This window comes from Esox lucius, chromosome 5 (genome assembly GCF_011004845.1).
Source record: "Esox lucius isolate fEsoLuc1 chromosome 5, fEsoLuc1.pri, whole genome shotgun sequence".
Taxonomy (NCBI): Eukaryota; Metazoa; Chordata; class Actinopteri; order Esociformes; family Esocidae; genus Esox; species Esox lucius.
In genome coordinates this window covers 9,108,311-9,129,510 of record NC_047573.1, presented here as the reverse complement: position 1 = coordinate 9,129,510, position 21,200 = coordinate 9,108,311, and the positions used below count along the sequence as shown (strand labels likewise).

The following is a 21,200-nucleotide window of genomic DNA, read 5'->3' as shown; positions in this document are numbered from 1 at the left end:
CATCTAGTAGAGGAGGAGAACCACCCCAGCAGAGGACACCCAGCCACTCATCTAGTAGAGGAGGAGAACCACCCCAGCAGACACCCAGCCACTCATCTAGTAGAGGAGGAGAACCACCCCAGCAGACACCCAGCCACTCATCTAGTAGAGGAGGAGAACCACCCCAGCAGAGGAAACCCAGCCACTCATCTAGTAGAGGAGGAGAACCACCCCAGCAGACACCCAGCCACTCATCTAGTAGAGGAGGAGAACCACCCCAGCAGAGGACACCCAGCCACTCATCTAGTAGAGGAGGAGAACCACCCCAGCAGAGGACACCCAGCCACTCATCTAGTAGAGGAGGAGAACCACCCCAGCAGACACCCAGCCACTCATCTAGTAGAGGAGGAGAACCACCCCAGCAGACACCCAGCCACCCATCTAGTAGAGGAGAACCACCCCAGCAGACACCCAGCCACTCATCTAGTAGAGGAGGAGAACCACCCCAGCAGACACCCAGCCACTCATCTAGTAGAGGAGGAGAACCACCCCAGCAGACACCCAGCCACTCATCTAGTAGAGGAGGAGAACCACCCCAGCAGACACCCAGCCACTCATCTAGTAGAGGAGGAGAACCACCCCAGCAGACACCCAGCCACTCATCTAGTAGAGGAGAACCACCCCAGCAGACACCCAGCCACTCATCTAGTAGAGGAGAACCACCCCAGCAGACACCCAGCCACCCATCTAGTAGAGGAGGAGAACCACCCCAGCAGACACCCAGCCACTCATCTAGTAGAGGAGAACCACCCCAGCAGACACCCAGCCACCCGTCTAGTAGAGGAGGATAACCACCCCAGCAGACACCCAGCCACTCATCTAGTAGAGGAGGAGAACCACCCCAGCAGACACCCAGCCACCCATCTAGTAAAGGAGGAGAACCACCCCAGCAGACACCCAGCCACTCATCTAGTAGAGGAGGAGAACCACCCGAGCAGAAGAGAACAGAACCCCCTCAAAAGGAATTAAGCAGGACGCCATGACAGGCAGAAAGCACACGATTCAGAGAATACATTTGGAGACGGAAAAGGGGAGTTTGGCATTGAAACGGGAAGTTCCTGAAGTATGTGGCTAGTGATTACCATCTAGCAAAGTGCAGTCTCTTTCTAACTCAACTTCAAAGCTCTATTCTACAGTTCAGCACAGAACCAGCACCGACAAGCCACGGAGAGATGCACTGATCCACACTGGAGGCAAAAGAAATGTACCATCAAACATCTCGGTCCTTCAGCGTCCTGTTAGATCTATTACGTCCAGGGGTTTGATCTAAGTGAGAAGCCTATGTAAACAACAGAGAGGATCTGGACGCCTCTAGATCTGGAGGAGCTTTTAAAGCCAGTATGAGTCTTAAGATGCCACCAGTGATCAAGTGCGTCATCATTTCCAGGTCAGGAGGGTCAGGTGTGTGCACAGCGCGTATGTGCGCGCGTTTACAGCATGCTCGTGTCGTTGAAGTGAGCCAAGAGAACACAGAGACACGTGGTGTCACAGCTCCAAGACATCTTTATAAAGAGGGTGACAACATTAGTACTGACAGACAGTTCATTACGGGCTAATCCCCGGCTAAAAGTGTTGCTCCTCTTGCTCTTTCGCCCCCCCCCCCATAACACATTGTTCGCTCCCCCTTTCAATTTGCCTATACTGATCACTCACCCTCCCTCTCTCTCCTTCTGTGACACGCCCACCCCCTCTACCTTGCCCCGTCTGTCTCCTTTTCCCAGACTCCCCCCCCCCCCGCTCCCTCTCACATCCCAATCCACACACTATCACTGCAACGTGAAACCTGCCTCAGGTCTTCCAAGCGTGCAGTCTGTGCCCAGTGAACCTGGCTTCCACGAACGAAAAGAAAACTTTTCGAGCGGAGCGGTTTGTAGAGTTTGGGGCATGAAGTGAGGAGAATCTGGGAATCAAAAGATGTATCCTCCCTACACACCAAGGACGAGCCCCGGAGCATGTTTCTGTTCTTCCCCCACAATAAATCCCACTTTTAAAAGTAACCACTGAGATTCATTTATTGATAAGAGCACCAGAGTAAAGCATCTTTAAGGGAAGGATTTGGCATCCTTGCAGGGCATCGGTGGTATATCGAACCAGATTGGCGCTGATAGCAATACGGAAACAGACATGCGGGCTAATCATTTTAACTTGGCGTTAGCATTCTTATCTACCTTCCTCGTCTCTCCCTATGCCTGTCAATCTTCTCCACTGGAATCTATGGGGATTGTGTATGTTGGCAGATGTTAGTCTAGAGCTTGGAGTGTTATCTCTGCAGAGGGCTGTGCACGGACACGCACGCACGCACGGACACACACACACACGCATATAGTATGACAGCCATCTGCTTGGCAGGACTCAGCCTCAACCAAATCAATGTCTTGACTGGATGCATAGATGTATTGATCTCTTTATTTCCTTGCGGTGACAGGAAGTCTACATCGCTGCGCGCCGGACTGAAGGAGATCTGGAATAATAGCATGGCACAAGGCCCAGGTCATTGAGTGACATCTAGGGTGATGACACACCACTGACGGAGTGATGTTGATAGGAAAACAATCTCTATATATAGTGCTCTCTCTTCTCCTCTCACCTCCCCTCCCCACCCTCCTCCTCCTCCTCTCACCTCCCCTCCCTCTTCCTCCTCTCACCTCCCCTCCCTCCTCATCTCCCCTCAATCTGAAAACATGTTAACTGGTTAGGACTTGCTTCCTTCTCCGTCAGTCTCTCTCTGGGCTCTCTTTTTATTTATCCTGTTTTATTTTTACCAGGAAAAGAACCTCCTTGAGGTTAATAAAAAGAGGGGTTAGGAGCTTGTTTTGAGACCTGGCAAGAGTTCATCAGGATGATGTCTGCGTCTAAATACAATATACAATCGTTCCAGGACCAAGGGGAATTACAGGAAGTAGATGCTTTCCCCATTTCATTCTTTCCCTCTGAAAGCCCTTACTGACATCGGAGGCCGTAGGATTCTAAAATTATTGTTAATTGGCAGCAAATCAATGTAGGGAGCATCTTGGTCACAGCCTGGCAAGGGGGGGTGTCCAAATGCTTCAGTCTCATGATGGAAAGGGACAGGGCCACTTCAAGTTGTGTAGTTCACAGTGACAGATTGATGGCCTTTCACCTCCCTCCCTCATCTGTGCCATTGCCAGCGCAGCAAGTCCCATTCTTTAGTGATTCTGATTGGCTGACAGTGACATCACCCGGGGGAAAGTGTTGAGTCAGATAGTGCAGCACTTGTTTCGCTGATGCCTGTCGCCCCCTGGTGGTCTACTGGGTGAAACACTACACTGTTATTGCCGCCAGCATCCCCAACGCCACCTTCTGAGCCACGGGCTACACAGTGGTCGGGTGAGCTGGTAAATTAGTTCATCCTGTCTCTGAGGTAAATGCTTTATGTAGTATGGTAAAGTACCGCCGCTCCACATAAAAGCAAGACACCCATCGGTGCGTCAAGTTTCGGGTGGCAACATCTGGTTAACAAAGAACTAAGATCTTGCATATTTGGTCAGACATTCAAGGAGTTCTGGGTCTACACCAATCAAACGAACCAAAGGAACACCGGATTCCAACCCTCTCTCGTAGAAAGATGGGGGAAAGTTTATTGGCCAAAATATGCTCCCTCAAAACTCCAGAGGCGACACGTGTGAAACGGTGACTTGTCCAAAGCACCAGACTGCTTGTTTTGTTCTTTTTTCCTTTCATTGTAAATGAGCTACAGTAACAATTGTTTACTCATAAGGCAGACCTTGATCCTTTCCATTCAGTTAATTTAGGAAATAAAAATCCAACTATATCCACACATTTCACCAGATTGTTAGTGGTTCCCAATGTACCTTGCGGCTGGTGTAGTGGGCGTGCTTGGCCAGCTTGCTGTTGAGTCCCTGGAGGAAGACCTCGTCAGTGACTTTGCCCACGTTCATACAGGCCTCGTCCAGCACAGAAAAGATGCCCTTGTGTTGCAGCTCCACCAGGTCCACAATGACCTGGTTGTTGAAGTAGTCAATCTATGTTGGCAAAAAAAAAGGGAGATGCCATTACAACTAAAACCAGAACCGCATGGAAGACCTTCCCATTCGGAATACGGCAGGAAAGTCACTTGAGGCAATGTGACAATGCCTCCGTAGGCAGGAAGTGATGTAGAACCAGGAGGTTGCCATACGTGTTTCCAGGGGATCCCCTCGCGCTGGTACTCTTCCTGCTCCTGTGTCAGCACCAGCTGGATGAAGAGCTGCTGCAACTTCTCATTACAGTAGTTGATACAGAACTGTTCAAAGCTGACAGACAGACAGGGAATGAGAGGGTGGTTAAAATTGAACTAAACCACTTATTATATAGTGTTATAAAAAGAGATTGACCATAAATGTGTGTTAAATTTGTGTTTTTCCTATCGAGGGATAGCTTAAATAGACATTCTACGCAGGAGTACATTTTATATTGAGACATTTCTAAGAGCCATGAAGCAGTAAATCAAAATTGTTAAAAGGGGAAAAACTAATTGTAATAAATGCAGCACCTGGAAGACATTCTAAACTTCTATCGTTTTAAAAATCAATACGAATTATAGTAATTACAGGACTTTTGGTGGGAAACACCACATATTAAATGTATTGTATGATGTCCTTTGTTAGTGTATGAAGCTACTTCAAAAAACGTATATAGCAGGATTGAAAAAAAATACATCTCTACCGAGTCTATGTGCAGGCATAAGTTAATATAAAGCCTACGTGAATAATGATTTTTTACATGCTAAATATTATAAAAATAGACTTCTAAAGTCATAAACATAAAGTTATCGTACCTCTTTCTTGAGATTTAACGGTCAATACATGGCATTAAATACCGATCGCATTTTTATAGATGCAAAAAAAAAAATGCAAGAACTCTACAAACAGTAGATATTGAAATTATGTCTACTAAATTATTTTGCGCAGAGGGAAGAGTTGGAAAAAATCTGAGGGAAATTAAGCAATCAATCCAACAAGATTTAATCTGATTTTGCACTCCTAAAACACAGAAGAAAAGACCTAGAAATATTTCTAGTGAACATGGCCCCCTAACCTGTTGTTCTGAAAGATCTCAAAGCCGTAGATGTCCAGCACGCCAATGACAGTGTTCTTTCCATGGACTTTGGCGTCATAGTTTTTCACTTCAATGACATCATTGATCCTTCCCACGATCCAGCAGAACATCCTTTCATACATAGCCTGCAGGCCCAAAAACCAAGGCAGATACGAACACAGTTAGGGGACAGCAGGGTGAAACAAACTTACACAGACTTCTTGCTGTTTCATACTGAAACCTTCACATCTTCCACTGGTTACATCAATATCTCAGGAGGCCTACTAAGTCTAAATCATCAAAAATGGGCACCCTTTAAACCCCTTTGATGATTATCATTAGCATTGAGATTTAGCCACTTTAGCGAACGTAGTATACAAGCATTAGCTACCTTAGCCAAGGCATCCCAAGGAATCAGCGAACGTAGTATACCAACATTAGCTACCTTAGCCAAGGCATCCCAAGGAATCAGCGAACGTAGTATACCAACATTAGCTACCTTAGCCAAGGCATCACAAGGAATCAGCGAACGTAGTATACAAGCATTAGCTACCTTAGCCAAGGCATCCCGGCCGTAGCCGGCCTCCTGGGCCGTGTGCTGCTTGTCGATGACGTCCCGGCCAGTGGCCACAGTGCGGTAGAGCAGGGCCTTCTCCACGCTCTCCTCCTTGGTGGCCAGCAAACCCCCGATCAGCTCCACCACCTTGGGGTTCTCAATCAACGTGGTGTCACCATCCACGCCAAATCTCAGGTTCCCCTGGCGGAGGTAACATGGAGGTGAACACAAATAAGCCGCAGAGTAAAAGCCTGTAGGCTGACAAATATGGGCTGGACTGTCTCAATTCAAATCTGTTTTGGTTAACACCAGAAGAAGCCTACAGTGGGGCTTCCAAATCTTTTTCAGTTAGTGTACCATTAACTGCATTTTGCTCTGCCCCTCACATTCATTTGACCAGTAAGCCTATGGTCTTACGAGTCTTCTGAAGTACCCCTTGTGGAAAGGCCATGCAGCCACATTGACTCTAGTACCCGGGTTGGGAACCACTGCACTGCAATGCCACATTGCTGGGTCTACATTTGACCATGTTCAAATATAGCCTATGCCAAGCCTCCAGGGAAGTCAGGCAAATCTAGAGGGTTAGGAGGTAGTAGGTGGGATTACCAGGTGCAGGATAGAGGCCAGGATCTTGTACACTGTCTGGATCTCCTCTGCTGTGAAGCCAATCACCTTCATGGCGTCTGCCACTGCTTTGAAATCAGCAGTGTCATTGATGGATGACTGGGACAGGGAGAATGCCGACAGGAAGAAGAATGAGAAAGTCCATCAAACTGTTTACAACAGAAAAGTATCATCCCTCATTTCACAGAGAAACACATTAAATATAATCTGAAGTTACGACGCTTGTGCAGCAATTTCAGCCCATATATACTTGACATATATTATTCATTAAAATCTGTGTAAAAAAAAAAAATCTACAAATAGCTTAAAATTACAAATACAAAACAGAAAAAATATAAATTAAACATGAATATTCAATTCTTTAAGATTAGTAAATGACAAACTTAATATTGTATTTTCACAACACTATAATAATTTAAGAAATTGTAATCCCCTGGCTTTTAAAGGTATTATTATTATTTTTTTATTTTATTTTATTTTACATCCTGCCACTAAATTAAGGGCAAACACTGTCCGAAATCCGTCTGTAGATCAACTGTGGACAGTGTGGGCTGTTGCAGCTGACACGTTTCTGCGTTGGGGAAACAACAAGTTGCTGGCATCGTGAGAACCGGCGAGCAAACCTATTAATGTTAGCTTGCAGCAACCTAACCTATAGCTAACAGTAGCTAGCTAGCTATTTAACTGGCGTAATATATTTAAGTGTGTATGCTGCATTGTTTACCCTCATCACCTATGAGTTGCTGGCTTAACAGGGTTAGAATGCATAGCAAATTATGGTAAGTTTCATAACATCATTACTTGCTAAATACTGATCACTGGTGCTTGAAACTTCCTAACTAGTTGTAAAATATAAAAACGATGCCTTTTGTCCAAAAATTTTAACATTATTTACAACTTTATCGTTTAAAAAATGTATGTCGTTTCAGCCTGTGTTAAGTAATGTACATAGGGCGGTCCTAGCCTCCAGAACGGTATGTTACGTCACATATAATCTGTTTACCTGAAATGGAATACTATGAACAGAATTTTAACTTGAAATTTTCCGATTTGTTAAATAATTGTACCTTTTGTATAGCTCAAAAGGTTATAACAGTGTCAGGGGCGGTCACGTGTTTTGTGAAGCAGAAGGCCGCGGGTTCGCGCCCACCGTGCGCCCTACTATGGGAGCGGACCGACAGCGGAGGAAGCATAACTGTTAAGCAGCACCACGTTGACAATGAGCTATACAAATAGGTATTTGGCGCTAAAACTGTTTAGCAACGGCCGAAGATGTTGGTTTCACTGATGGTTTAGCATTAGTCAAATTGGTGAGGAGACAGTGTATCGGTCAACGTGCTATGCAAGCGATGTTTGATCTATATCTTACTCGCTGTCAATTGCTACTACACAAGTGCGATAAAATTAAATAAACAACATTACCTAAAAATAAACTATTAATTATTGGCTGCTAAATAATCAATTGGCTAGCTATAGTATGAGGTGGCAAAATCATTAGTTTTTGGTGGTGAGGGTCTAGCCGAGATTCGCTCTTGCTCCCGTCAACTCGTGTTTATTAACAGGCGTTTTTTCGATTTCATTCTCCAGTTAGCCCGATGGGAGAATTTATTTTCTTTTGAATAATAAAATATACTCAGATTGTCTCCATAACTAAATATTATTATTGTAGGCCTAATATATAAATCGCCAGCACTATGCAGCGAAAATCATCTAGCATGTACATTTGCCGGGCTCCTGTTGAATCTTTGTCCTCATGACAGCTAATGTCGCTATTTTACAGGTCTACATTTTAACATTATATAGTGAAATGTTTTGATTACAGTAGTCCTGCTAGTAAGCAAACTATAAAGCCCGCTTTCTCCATCTAGCACATAACATTTTACATGTTATTTTCTGTATTTCCGGTAGGAAACGGTAGGATGCTGCTAAAATTACATACTAATCTTAATTACATTTTTATGCTGTAAAACATGAAACTCAAACATATAATAAGAACATACAATGTCTGTTTTTCGAAAATACCTTTTTAGAAAAATAAATCTCCTTTTAACTCAAATAAATAAATATATTATATATATATATATAGGTATCCCGGCATGCTATGTGAATTTAAATCCGTTACTGTTCATGTTTGTCGTGACTGTTAGGAAGATGTCAGTGAGTGGTGTTTTGGGTCAGTCTGTTGTTTTGGGCCAGTGCTGCACTTTGGAATTGTTTAGGGGGTAGGTTGTGTGCCAACCACATGAAAGAATTCTGTTTGGTGTAAGCTGCTATGGACCTTTATATACACTTTCTGTTTCCTGGTCTTTTCACAGACTAACACTGTTAAGAGCTGGATACTTTCAATTACTTTACATATGTTGATCCCAATATTACAAACAAAAAGTCAGAAGAGAGGTATTTGCACACCCTATTTGGCTTCCAATACTGGCCAGAAGATTTTAGTTGAGAATAAGAATTATTGCTATTAAATTGCAGAAACATACTTCACTTGAGGAACAGTAAATATTATATGTAGTTTTTTCTTACAATATTTTGTTGTTTGCCAGACCTTTACCGTACATTTTGGGGATTGTCTTTTACAGTGAAAATGGGAAGAAATCACAATGTTGTGAAATAATGTATATAACATGTATTTACCATTGATATACAGTATGTATTGATTATTAGAGAACATCTTGACTTGGGCTTTACAGTTTGACTTATGAAACAAAAAATATTGATGACTGCTTTCAAGTTTCATTCGTGGCTCATCTGAACCTCTCTGGCCCACGTCAACCTTGAAATCCCCTGCGATTAGGCCAACACTGGCCAACATTAGGCCAACACTGGCCAACATTAGGCCAACACTGGCCAACATTAGGCCAACACTGGCCAACATTAGGCCAACACTGGCCAACATTAGGCCAACACTGGCCAACATTAGGCCAACACTGGCCAACATTAGGCCAACACTGGCCAAGTAGTTACACAGAATCCTCATTTTGGCTACAATGGAGTAATTCCTAACATGGAGTAAGAATTACGAGATCACCACAAATGTCTTCCAAGACGGCACAGTGGGTGTAGGGCTGGAACTGTTCTTCTAAATATGGGAGCAACGCACACCATGTACAAGCACTTCAACTGTCAGGGCCTAGTTCTGACGTGCTCCACTTCATCCCAGAAAGCAGAATAGAAATAAACACTTCAACGCCTTGGATTACGATATAATTATAGGATGGCGCTGTAGATTACTGAGAATTCTCAAAATGAATCAGATGTGTCACACGTGGCTTCTAAAGAGTTAATTATAAAATGTGTGAATAGCTAGAACCAAACACCTATCACAATTGCACCAAGTATGACATGCGTCAGAAAGAAACTGAATGGTGACATCACCTCCTGAGCATCTAGTACAGAATACATTGTTTTTTGTTTACACAACGGCTGCCAATTGTGATGTTTAATATAAAACATCAGCACTAAACACTGTTGATTGTGGTGAAAAATGTCAGGATCTGTGTACTCGTTTTTGTTTATTCCAGTGAAAGGTGTTAGCACAAAAATGGTATGATGGTTACATTGATAATGACAGTGATTGTGTGTGCAAATCAGAAGTGTTTCTGCATTAACCAACCGTACCTTGACCTGGCCTCCCACCCTGATGTAATTGTAAGCTGTGGGGTCCTTAGAGACATGCAGGGACCGCAAGAGGGAATCGGGACCTCCTTTAACCAGCTGAAGACAACCAAGAGAGTAACAATGAGGTGTTTTAGTGACACATCGTAAAGACTGTTCCGAATGTAAACCCATAAACCTATAACTACACAGAAAAATAAAGCAACAATATATAATTTGTATGCACTACATTTCTGAATGACAGCATGTAACAGTAATAGCCATTACATCACCCTGCTTGTATGATAAACAAACTCCTAGGCCCAGCTGGTCGGTTTTTACCAGCTTATGGTTGCCTCAGTCTGGTGTGAACACACACACAATCAGCCCACACACACACACCTGGTAGAATGAGTGGAAGCTTCTCTCCCCCTCTTGCTGGAAGATAACTCTGGACTGGAGGACAAACAGATGGCATGAGTCAGACACAGTGAGACGTCATTCACCCTCCATTTAGAACAGGGCTTCTCAATTAGAGTAAATACTCCCTAGAACACCCCACCTTCTCCAGCAAGTAGTTGTTGATGTGGCCGCCGATGGGATCTCCCTTGAAGTCAAAGTTGATGTCCATGTACTTGCCGAAGCGGCTGGAGTTGTCATTGCGGTTGGTCTTGGCGTTGCCAAAAGCCTCCAGGACACAGTTGGATTTCAGCAGCATGTTCTTCACCCTGGAGAGAGGTAACATCTGCTCAGTGCTGCTAACAGCTCCCCAGGCTCCTATCAATTGACACCGTAGTTAGATATGCTGAGCCTGTAGAGCTAACAAACAGTACACACCAGTGGGAGCTGGATTCAGTAGGACAGTCATTATACAGATCCCGGTCTATCCCTTATGGGGCCCATCTGTTTGGCCATGGGTTTAGTTGGGAGTGTATTCCAACTCTGCTTAGTAGAGACCGGTTGTCACTGGGGACTAATGCTGCGTAGCGCCAGGTCAAACTACAGGATCCTCAGCCAAACACTCCAGTGCTGCCAGAGCCCGCATAGACTGAAGCGCTGCAGTTCACACACAGCATCCATTACATCTGATCAGTGTAGGACCCCTGCCGCCACTGCAATGAGACCTTATAAGGGCTTGCAGGCCTATGAACTTGACGCGATATACCCCCAGTCATAAAAAAGTGTTTTACTCGGTTGGATCGACTGGGAATACGTAGCGGATCAGATGCAATATGTTCAGCAATAAAAAGCATTATCAGTGGGATTTTATTGGAAGCATATGCCATAAGCCGTACACATGTCATACAGGAGTTATAAACCTTCGGCTTACTGCCGTTGCGAAAGACAACAGGAGGCAATAATTAATGACCAGATAGGAGATACACAAGCAAGGTTTGCAGGGCTGCCTACCTGTCATTCCCGTTTATACTGAACATGTGCAGCAGAATATGAGGCCTATATGGATTCATACAGCGCAGTGACCTGCTGAATGTCAGTGGCATTGCATTCCATATGTCCCATTAGGTCTTCCATAGAGTGGCGCCTCTGCACCAAACACACGTCACCAGTTATGGTCCTGCTATAACCTTAAACCCCTCTGCTGTACCACTATAAGCTCAAGCGCACCGGTTCCAATGCAATATTTACTTTATCAAATGGTAAGCAACACCTGTCAGGTCATTCGGATGAGGTTCAAACGACATCATCTCACCGAAGAATGTACCAATGTCTCACCTTTCAACCTCAGCTCTTTGGCCGGGGTTTGTGATAGCAGCAATGTATTGCATGATGTATTTGCTGGCTTCTGTCTTTCCGGCTCCACTCTCCCCTGGAATAAAAAAAAGATTGTGTTTTTCTAACGTGGTGAATCCTGTTGACAGGTTGGGGTTTTAAGCCTTTAGAGAGAGACTATTCCCCCTTTTCACCACTAAGTGGCGCTTTATCAACCAAATAGTTTCACCATGCTGTCACAGCTTGTGGCCACTTCCACTGTGTTTCTTTTTTTTTCCTCTCAGAAAAAGGCAAACTCAGTCTTGCCATTTTAATAGTCATATGGATGACCCTAAAAGGCTCTCCACTTAAAATGACAAACTCGTGTTACCCCAGACAGAACAGTCAAAGTCAGACATTACATCAGCAGTGTTTCAAATTTAAAGGCACATTTTCATTCCAAAACTGAAATTGTATGTACGTACGTATGTATGTATGTACTTCTTATAAATTATTTTAATGTTTTTTTTGGCTGGTAGTTCTGAAAGAAACCACAAAGACAAAACGGGTCCCTGAAAATTGCACACACCATTTCGGTGGAGATGATGTGCATGACACTATTGGGGTCTCTCTGTGTCAGAGTCATGCTAGCTGTCACTCAAATGGCAAGGGGCTAAAGTCATTGGTTGAAACTCAAATTGCTAGGGAGATTGGCCCATATAAAATGTAGCAAAAATAGCACAGCACGGCATCCAAGTTGCTTTGTCACTCTAGGGGTTTTTCTAGCTACACATCCAGCACATGGCGGGAGGTTTAGAACAGACTTATGTAGATCTGTGTGCAACTAATGTAAAATATTTCTATGTCGCATTCACTAGACGACCAAATTGATGAACAAGCGCTGTGTGATTGGCTGGGCCTTTAGACGCGGGTCGTCCGCTGTTACCTGAGATGACGATGCAGGTGTCCTTGTTCCTCCGCTTCATGGCTTTGTAGGCTGCGTCAGCGATGGCGAAGAGATGTGGCGGCCGCTCATACAGCTCCCGGCCCTTGTATTGCTCGATGGTGTCTCGCCCGTAGATGTTCATGGCACGGTAGGGGTTAACCGACACCACCACCTCTCCGATGTAAGTGTAGATACGGCCCTTCTCAAACCTACAGTCACACGAAGAGCACGGTCAAACTCATTATCTCTCAGAACCAGACGCTACCCAGCTGATTCCTAGGTCTGTTACGCGCGGGAACGCGTTTTCGTCTTCCTTTTTGAGTAGAACTCCTAGGCTACATTTGGGAAAAGGAGCATATTTGAAACATACTTAAATAAAAGGCAAAGGTGTTCCAGTCAGACTAACACCTAACTCAAACGTAGTTCTGACTCCAGAGACTAATATTGCTATTTTGAAGTTGTTGGCCTAATGGAGCTTTTTTTACTGAGTGAGAAACAAAAAATATTTGACAGAACTAATCAAAAGCTCAGCCTGTTTAGAAGCCCATTTCAATGGATTTCCAACAACCTCCTGTCCAGTCAGCCAGGCTAAAAAGGTATTGCAGTCAGCCAGGCTAACAGGTATTCCAGTCAGCCAGGCTAAAAAGGTATTCCAGCCAGTAAGTTACATTTTAACCAACTTTATCCTGACATCTAATCCACTAACTGTATAGTAACCGCATCTACCACTGAGTAACACAATACATTAGTCGCCTTCGGCCTACGCAAGACTATCTAATCAAGTTACTTCCACACTGTATCACTCAGTGCATTGCAGTATTATGCATCACTCCCTATAAGGCAATCCCCTCTTCAACCTCACAATGCTTTACTATAATATGAGAATTGTTTGATTGCTGATAACCACTCCACGTGGCTGGGGGGAGCGCATCACAATGCGGCCCACAGACACAATGGACTTTGACATCACTGACTTTTCCCCCCAGGCAGGTGGCCTGCCTTCACTTCCTTCCTTCTCGGAGTGGACCAGAGCCAGCCCCCCCCCCCGCCCCACAACTCGGAAGAATAGGGCCTTTCTACTGAGCTGCACCCCAGCCAAGCCTAGGTTTACCTCTGCCCTGGCCTCCGGGTTCCTCTTGGTGGCCATGGGTTCCAAAGGCCCACACTGACATCGGAATACTGCAAATCCACCAATTCACCTTAATGAAGAACAGCTTGTCCTGAGACGGACGCATGCATTTGATTTAACCAGCTTTAGCCATGGTAAGCCATTGACATACATCTTCATGAACAGTGGTTTAACAACCTTGCTGACATCTTGACGAATCTACCAATGACAAGAACCATAGCAACAGTCCTGGCTATTCTTGTCCCAGGCTAACCCCTTCTTCTGGCACAGCATTTAGGCAGTGTCTAGGAAACAGATGATTGGATACGGAAAGATTGTGGACTTCCAGATTAGTAATGTCGGCCTGCAATCTTCAGCATCAATGTAATGCACAAATAATGATTTGGTTTCAATCATTTCCTTGAATCCCGTTTGTGTATCAGTTGTTTTGTCGTCAAATACAGTATATGCCTGTTGGCTCGGGCACGAGGATGCTTTGAAATGGCCACGTTTAGGAGATAAGCACACAACAGACAGACACTGACAACAGACAGACACTGACAGGGTGACAGAGATGCACCACCGCATAATTAATTTGACGGACAAACACACACAGAGCCTCTTCTAATGTAATCAATGCAACCGCCTGGTCCAGACAGACAAACAGGAAGTGATGACCACATGACGGTCTCATTAAATAAGGACCAAGGGGACAAAGGAACAAGTAAACACAGAAACCGCCAATCAGCTCTGCACGCCGCCGCTCATTCTCCGACGGGAAAACCGAGACGGCCATTAGCTCATTCTTCCGTGCGCCCGGCCATGTGCCAGCTCTCCCGTGTCATCGTGCCACGCTCTGCTGGGCGTGGGTTAGGGTGACATCGAGAACCCGGGCCTGTGAGCCCAGACACAGAGATCGTGAGCCAAGGTTGGCAAAGTCGGACCGGCCCGGGCATGGCTAAGCGCCGGGTAGGCAGCAGACTGGCTGATTGCACCTCTCCTGGCACCCGTGGAGAAAGAGCCATTGTGCCATCCTCCAGGGCAGAATTCTGCAGTGAGCGCTGGTCGCTCCATTGTTCAGACATCAATTGTGGGTCTTTGTCTAGGCAGCGCAGATAGGCCCAGGCACGCTTCCCTTTACATACTTTGGGCCAAGAGCTGCCCACTTAAAATGCACGTGTGGAACAAACAGTGAAGGCACTGGCAACTGGGAGGATTCAATCTGTGGCTTTGATCTCCGCTAGTTAGTGGGAGTCGCCAGAAATATAAATTCTGCTGTATAAAAAAAAAGAGATTTGAAATTGACAAAAAACGTTTTCGCAATATCTAAATAACATCTTGGCCATCCAATCAAAGATCAGATAATGGACCTGGAACATTGCTTGCCCCGGGGTGCTTCCAGCAAAATAGCAACAAACAATGTAGGAAGTACGTACTGTAAATGGCATTTTCAGATTATCACTAGTATATAAATAGTAATATGTGTACTTACATGTGTTAAAATGGACCCACTTATTTCAGACTTGAGTATAATACGTTTGGAAATCGCATTTCAGTACACTTTAAATATAATTAATAATAATATATTTAAACACACACATACCCATTACCATTTAAATAGTACTTACCTACTATTTTAATGACATTCATTGCACTCAGGTACAACATAAGTGGTTCCAAATGAATACAATTAAGTGCCCTTTATTCACTCTGTGTATTGTAGCCTGTTGATAAAAACAGATGAAAACTGAAGTGGGGGTTTAGCTTGTTACTGAGAACATCACTTGAGACCGTCATTTGTAACCCACACTCAATAACACCACTTGGTACACTAATAACACAATGACATAACTAAATAACCTTCCATTTGAGGTGAAACCAAACAATCAAACTAGTTATTATTCTCAGAAATACAATGTTCCACCCACTCAGTGTGTCAGGCCGATTTAACAATGCATACTGTGTCTGGTGAAATACTCTCAGCATGGCCCTGGTGCTTTCCCAGGATGCCTCTGGCCTTTATAAATAGACATTGTGATTCATGTACTGTTCAATTGCCATCTCTTGGTATTACATGGCATCAGTCCAAAAATGGAAAATGTTTCATTATAATTACAGGGAGTGTGTGTGTGTGCGTGCGTGTGTGTGTATAAAAACACTGGATAACTCCCACATCTGGTTCTGTGGGTCTCATCACAAGGGATTTCAGTACCAACACAGGGATTCATAAAAACAATCAGGCTGGTGTTGGAGTCTAGGCAAGGTGCTCTGGGTGTTTCCGGGAACCTGTGAGTCTGGAATAAGGGTCTTTAAAATAATTACAATACAGGCAGGAGGGTTTCTATGGCAACACTAGCGTCAGAGAGGGGTGTGGCTGGGAGCTACAATGGTCATCCTCTCCTACCGTCCCTTTATTCTCTCCCCTCTGCCCCTCCCTCTTCTCCTATTTCCCAGCAGCTCTAGGGAGGGGTCCTCTTGGAGTGAGAACACAGCTGTGGGTCAGGCCGTGTGAGGGTCAGACACACTTCCACTCACAGCTTGGCCCAGAGCAGAGAAGACCAGAGATGAGAAAGAGAGACCAGAGAGAGAGAGAGAGACACCCTAGAAACCAGAGTGTTTGACCACAGAGTGAGACTAGCAAACAGAAAGATTCTTAAATTTAACCTAACCCTAAAGCCTGAACTTAAAAATAACCCCTACAATTTTAACACGAAACCAAACATTGTATTTTTTAACGCAAAGCTGAAAATAGCAGTTTTTCCTTGTGGGGACTAGTCTAAAACCTTGCGGGGACTAGTCTAAAACCTTGCGGGGACTAGTCTAAAACCATGCGGGGACTAGTCTAAAACCTTGCGGGGACTAGTCTAAAACCATGCGGGGACTAGTCTAAAACCATGCGGGGACTAGTCTAAAACCATGCGGGGACTAGTCTAAAACCTTGCGGGGACTAGTCTAAAACCTTGCGGGGACTAGTCTAAAACCTTGCGGGGACTAGTCTAAAACCATGTGGGGACTAGTCTAAAACCATGTGGGGACTAGTCTAAAACCTTGCGGGGAATAGTCTAAAACCTTGTGGGGTGCAAACTGTCACTTTTTCAATCATTGTAGGGACTTCTGGACAACACATGTATACAAGTATATTACAACCAGGATCTTTTGCACGCACACATGCACGCACCAGAATTACAGGCCGTAGCAAAGCACAACCACCATCTACAATCTTGTTTGGGTGGGTCTTCTATGGTTATTTTTCATGGTTAAATAGGGTAGGGAAGCCATAAGACAGTAGGGACAAAAGAATGTAAGAACTGAAGAGGTAGCAAAGACCTTTTTTAGCCTTCTCAGACTAACCCCCAGACCTGAACCGCCAGTTTCTGCTCTGAACCTACAAGGTGCCGGCCACTGCTGCTCAGCTGGTTTTACCTGATGAACCCACCTGGTGTCCCATCTCCAAACTAGTCCCTGATCAGAGGAGAATGGAAAGATCAGATTCAGTTCAGGCCTAAGGCACGTATACAGCTGAAAGAATTGGAAAGGCATACGATAAGAGGGCTAAAGTCCTTTTGGGAGCCTGTTATCATGTAGCTTCTTCTATTCAATCATTCACATTTAGAGAAAATTCCTAGTGGAAAAAGGCCTAGAGGTTGTTTTTGGACAACCCCACAGGCTGCCATCAGTAAATTTGAACATGTTGAATATTTCTAGTAATAAAGAGGGATTATCTTTGGCTGGTCCACTTTCATCTCTCCCAGTTAATTTACCACCAAGCAGTATTCTGCTGTCCTTGTTAAGACTGCATGATTTATAGCTTATCTGGCCTAAAGCATGCTGGGTATGACCTAGTGGGGATTACAATTTTCTCACTTTTATGAGGCTGTTTATAGCAAGAGAAATGGAAACTGGTGATGCCAGTGTAAGTAAGGTTGGTCTACTGGAGGTTAAAAGGTGAACATGTCCCACTTACTTCAAACAAAAATGCATAAAAAAATTGCTCTGACAAGATTGTTAAATATATTCTGAAAAAGCAAATAAAGCATGAATAACCATTGTGTATTAATGCATCTTATCTAATGTTCCCAGCGAGACAATAAATCCAACCTTGACTTCTGGTTTGGTTTATAATAATGAGGTGATACACAATCTTAAACATAAGTCACATGTATCAAATGTTCTAAACGAACAATGACTTCCAGTCAAAGTACATACAGTGGAAAACACTATCTGATTCTGATTTATCTGATGGCCTAGTGGCCGTCACATATTCAATTTACTGTCTTCTTCAACTCTCCAAAAACATCTGGGGACTGCTTTAGGGGCTTTTCTGTGGCAACATTCACCCGGGTTGGTGCTCAACACCAGCTCCCGCCTCCTACTCTAGCCTGTCCACCTGGCTGTGGAAGACGAGGAACACTCCTGTCCCTTGGCTCACCAACAACGCAACATTTAAAATGTATAACGGAGTGGATCTGGATTCCCCTCTGCATGGTGGCACAGCCACTGGAGCACAGTGGTAAAACCTCACAGATGAGCAACGTACCAAGAACATGTAATTAATGCATCTAACAATTTTTCTTTAACACAGCGGAAATGATGGGAACACAACAGGTCTGAAATATTGGGCAAATTTAAAGCAATCGGCCTATACAGATTATTAAAATTTTGCCAATAATTGTCCGATAACAATTACTGGCTAATATATCAGTGCATCCCTAGCACAAATCTGAAATTACAATGTTGTGGTCCTTCATGCTACAGGTGTAGGGAGACTAATTTGGCACTGAGCAAATTTATAATGGGTGCAAATATTATGGACATGAGCATGAAAGAAATGGCACTGTAACCAGGAAGAACCTAGGACCATGACATGGGTCCTTCTTAACCAGGAAGAACATAGGACCATGACATGGGTCCTTCTTAACCAGGAAGAACCTGGGGCCATGGCATGGGTCCTTCGTAACCAGGAAGACATGGCACGGGTCCTTTGTAACCAGGAAGAACCTGGGGCCATGTCAGAGGTCTTTTGTTAACAGGAAGAACCTGGGGTCATGGCAGATGTCCTTCGTATGAAGACAAATACTGCAGAAGCACATCCAGTCAACATACACATTGTCATATTGAAAGTGAACTAAATGCACTATAAAGCAGCGGGAACATGTTTCAAGAGGTCGAATGAGCTTCAGCCGCATATGCAATGTGCTTCCATGAACTCCATTTTCATTGGCCAGTGTCTGAATACTTTGGAAATAGGAGCCACGTGTGTACTGCTTGGGTGTGGATTGGGTGGCTGACCGTAGAGCTTGTTTATTGTTTACCTCAATGGAGATCACAGCTACTTCCCAGGCCAACCCTGGGCTTGGGGAGCTCAGTAGGACAAGAAAAGATTCATTTTAGTCAGATTAAGTATCGAGAGTTAAATAAAAGGGATGTGAAGAAAGGGGAGGGGTTTCTGGCTAATGTGGAAGCCGTCTGCAACACAGATGTAAGTCATAGGAAACCAATAGATGGGAGGTTACGAGACAGGCTGCTGGAAAGAGAAAGGCAAGACCTTCCAGACAGACTCAGACGTTACCCAGCAGGCTATTTCAGGAAAGAACCCTGATTTCCGTCAGGGGTAAAAACGAGGGCAGGGAGAAGCACAAAAACAGTCAGAGGGAGTGCAAAAGAAAAGACGGGAAGCTTGACAGAAAAGGGCGGGTTGAAATAAAAACCCGTACCGCAGCTACTCCACGAAGTGATAGCAGGATAGACAGAAAAATAAAGACAGGAAAAGATACGGAGGGACAGAGTGTGTCTACAAGGCCGGTGTGAGAGGGGCGTGAAGTGAGTCATAACAAGGCTTTGATCAGCCTTTGAAGGTCACATCCTCCGGAGAGCTTCAAGGCACAGAGCCAACAAACTAACATGTGAACCGAGAATGACATCACCAGCACCACCGAGTCGGAACCAGCCCCTGGACACACTCGTGAAGACTGTTTGATTAGCACACGTCATGGATTCCTGGCTGACACGACACATTACTCGCTCATTCAGAAATCAGACGCATTAACATTATCCACTTGTTTTCAACACACGACGTCTTAGAAGCATCTAGCATTTTTTGGGGACACTACAGCTGAAAGCTGGAGGCCAATTCCTTTCTGGTCCGGTTTCGCAGACAAACATTAAGCCTAGTCTATAAGGGTAGGGAATTGAGCGTGATTTTTCAAGTTTGTTACCCTAGTAGACTTTGTTTAATCCGTGACTGCAAAACGAAAAAAAATACATAGATGGAGAAAGAGAAGCAATAAAACATATGTTGGATATGAAGAGTGAAAAAGGGCCAAGAGAGTGGAAGAAAGGTGGCATAGAGGAGGCATTAGGAGACAGAAACAGCCCTGAATAGCCAGGATCTGTCTGCCAACGCACACAGTCCACAAATGAGACGTCTGTCGGGCCTGACGGTCTTATTTTAGGAGGGAAAAGGCTGCAAAAGCACGGCCCTGTTTATGTAAGGGGGGGGTTGTGTGTTTCAGATTACAGGGGGTTGGATAGAAACTCTTGTGGTGAGACTGGCCTACTCACTGGTTCAAGCAAGAGAGAAAAGATGTCTTTCAGAAAAGACTACATAAAGAAAATATTGTTAAAAAAAACATGACATAGTGATATTCTAATTATTTTCATTATTCCTATCAATGAAAATATCAAGTTGTTTCATGTGCCTGCGGAAACTCCAGCATTTTTCCTTCAATCTGTTCAGGCCATTTCTATGTAAAGGGATGGATGAGCACCAAACTGTGAAGTCCATGAGAGCACATAAGTCTGTATTTTCACTTAGAGTTTTTCAAACACATCAGAACGTTTTCCACTTTTAATGTGACTTATAATGTGAACAATTCAAATGAAAAAAACTGAAATCTTTGAGAAGGAAAAATAAAAACCTTACGATAACCTGGTTGCATAAGTGTGTACACCCTGTTATAACTGGGGATGTGGCTGTGTTCAGGATTAACCAATCACATTCAAACTCATGTTAAATAGAAGTCATTACACACCTGCCATCATTTAACGTGACTCTGATTAATCACAAATAAAGTTCAGCAGTTCTAGTAGGATTTTCATGACATTTTCTTAGTTGAATCTCAGAGCAAAAGCCATGGTCCGCAGAGAGCTTCCAAAGCATCAGAGGGATCTCATTGTTGAAAGATATCAGTCAGGAGAAGGGTACAAAATAATTTCCAGTATTAGATATAACATGGAACACAGTGAAGACAGTCATCATCAAGTGGAGAAAATATGGCACAAAATAGACATTACCCAAGAACTGGATGTCCTTCCAAAAACTGATGAAAATACAAGAAAACTGGTCAGGGAGGCTTCCAAGAGGCCTACAGCAACATTAAAGGAACTGCAGGAATTTCTGGCAAGTACTGGCTGGGTGCTACATGTGATATCCATCTCCCGTATTTTTCATATGAATGGGCTATGGGGTAGGGTGGCAAGACGAAAGCTTTTTCTTACAAAGAAAAACATCCAAGCCCGGCAGAAGTTTGCAAAAACAAACAATAAGTCCCCCAAATGCA

At 44.2% G+C, this 21,200-nt stretch overlaps 1 protein-coding gene across 1 annotated transcript in view; it reads right to left on the bottom strand.

Annotated features, from left to right (window-relative positions):
• The window catches only part of myo1d (myosin 1D), a 67,742-nt gene that overhangs the window by 38,460 nt on the left and 8,082 nt on the right, over positions 1 to 21,200 (bottom strand). The window contains exons 2-11 of the mRNA XM_010866286.5: positions 12,534 to 12,742; positions 11,612 to 11,705; positions 10,440 to 10,605; positions 10,280 to 10,333; positions 9,902 to 9,997; positions 6,260 to 6,376; positions 5,651 to 5,854; positions 5,098 to 5,243; positions 4,199 to 4,313; positions 3,873 to 4,043 (exon numbers count right to left, since the gene is read on the bottom strand). Of these exons, the coding sequence (XP_010864588.1) occupies positions 3,873 to 4,043; positions 4,199 to 4,313; positions 5,098 to 5,243; positions 5,651 to 5,854; positions 6,260 to 6,376; positions 9,902 to 9,997; positions 10,280 to 10,333; positions 10,440 to 10,605; positions 11,612 to 11,705; positions 12,534 to 12,742 (1,372 nt within the window). The remainder of the gene's footprint in view (positions 1 to 3,872; positions 4,044 to 4,198; positions 4,314 to 5,097; positions 5,244 to 5,650; positions 5,855 to 6,259; positions 6,377 to 9,901; positions 9,998 to 10,279; positions 10,334 to 10,439; positions 10,606 to 11,611; positions 11,706 to 12,533; positions 12,743 to 21,200) is intronic.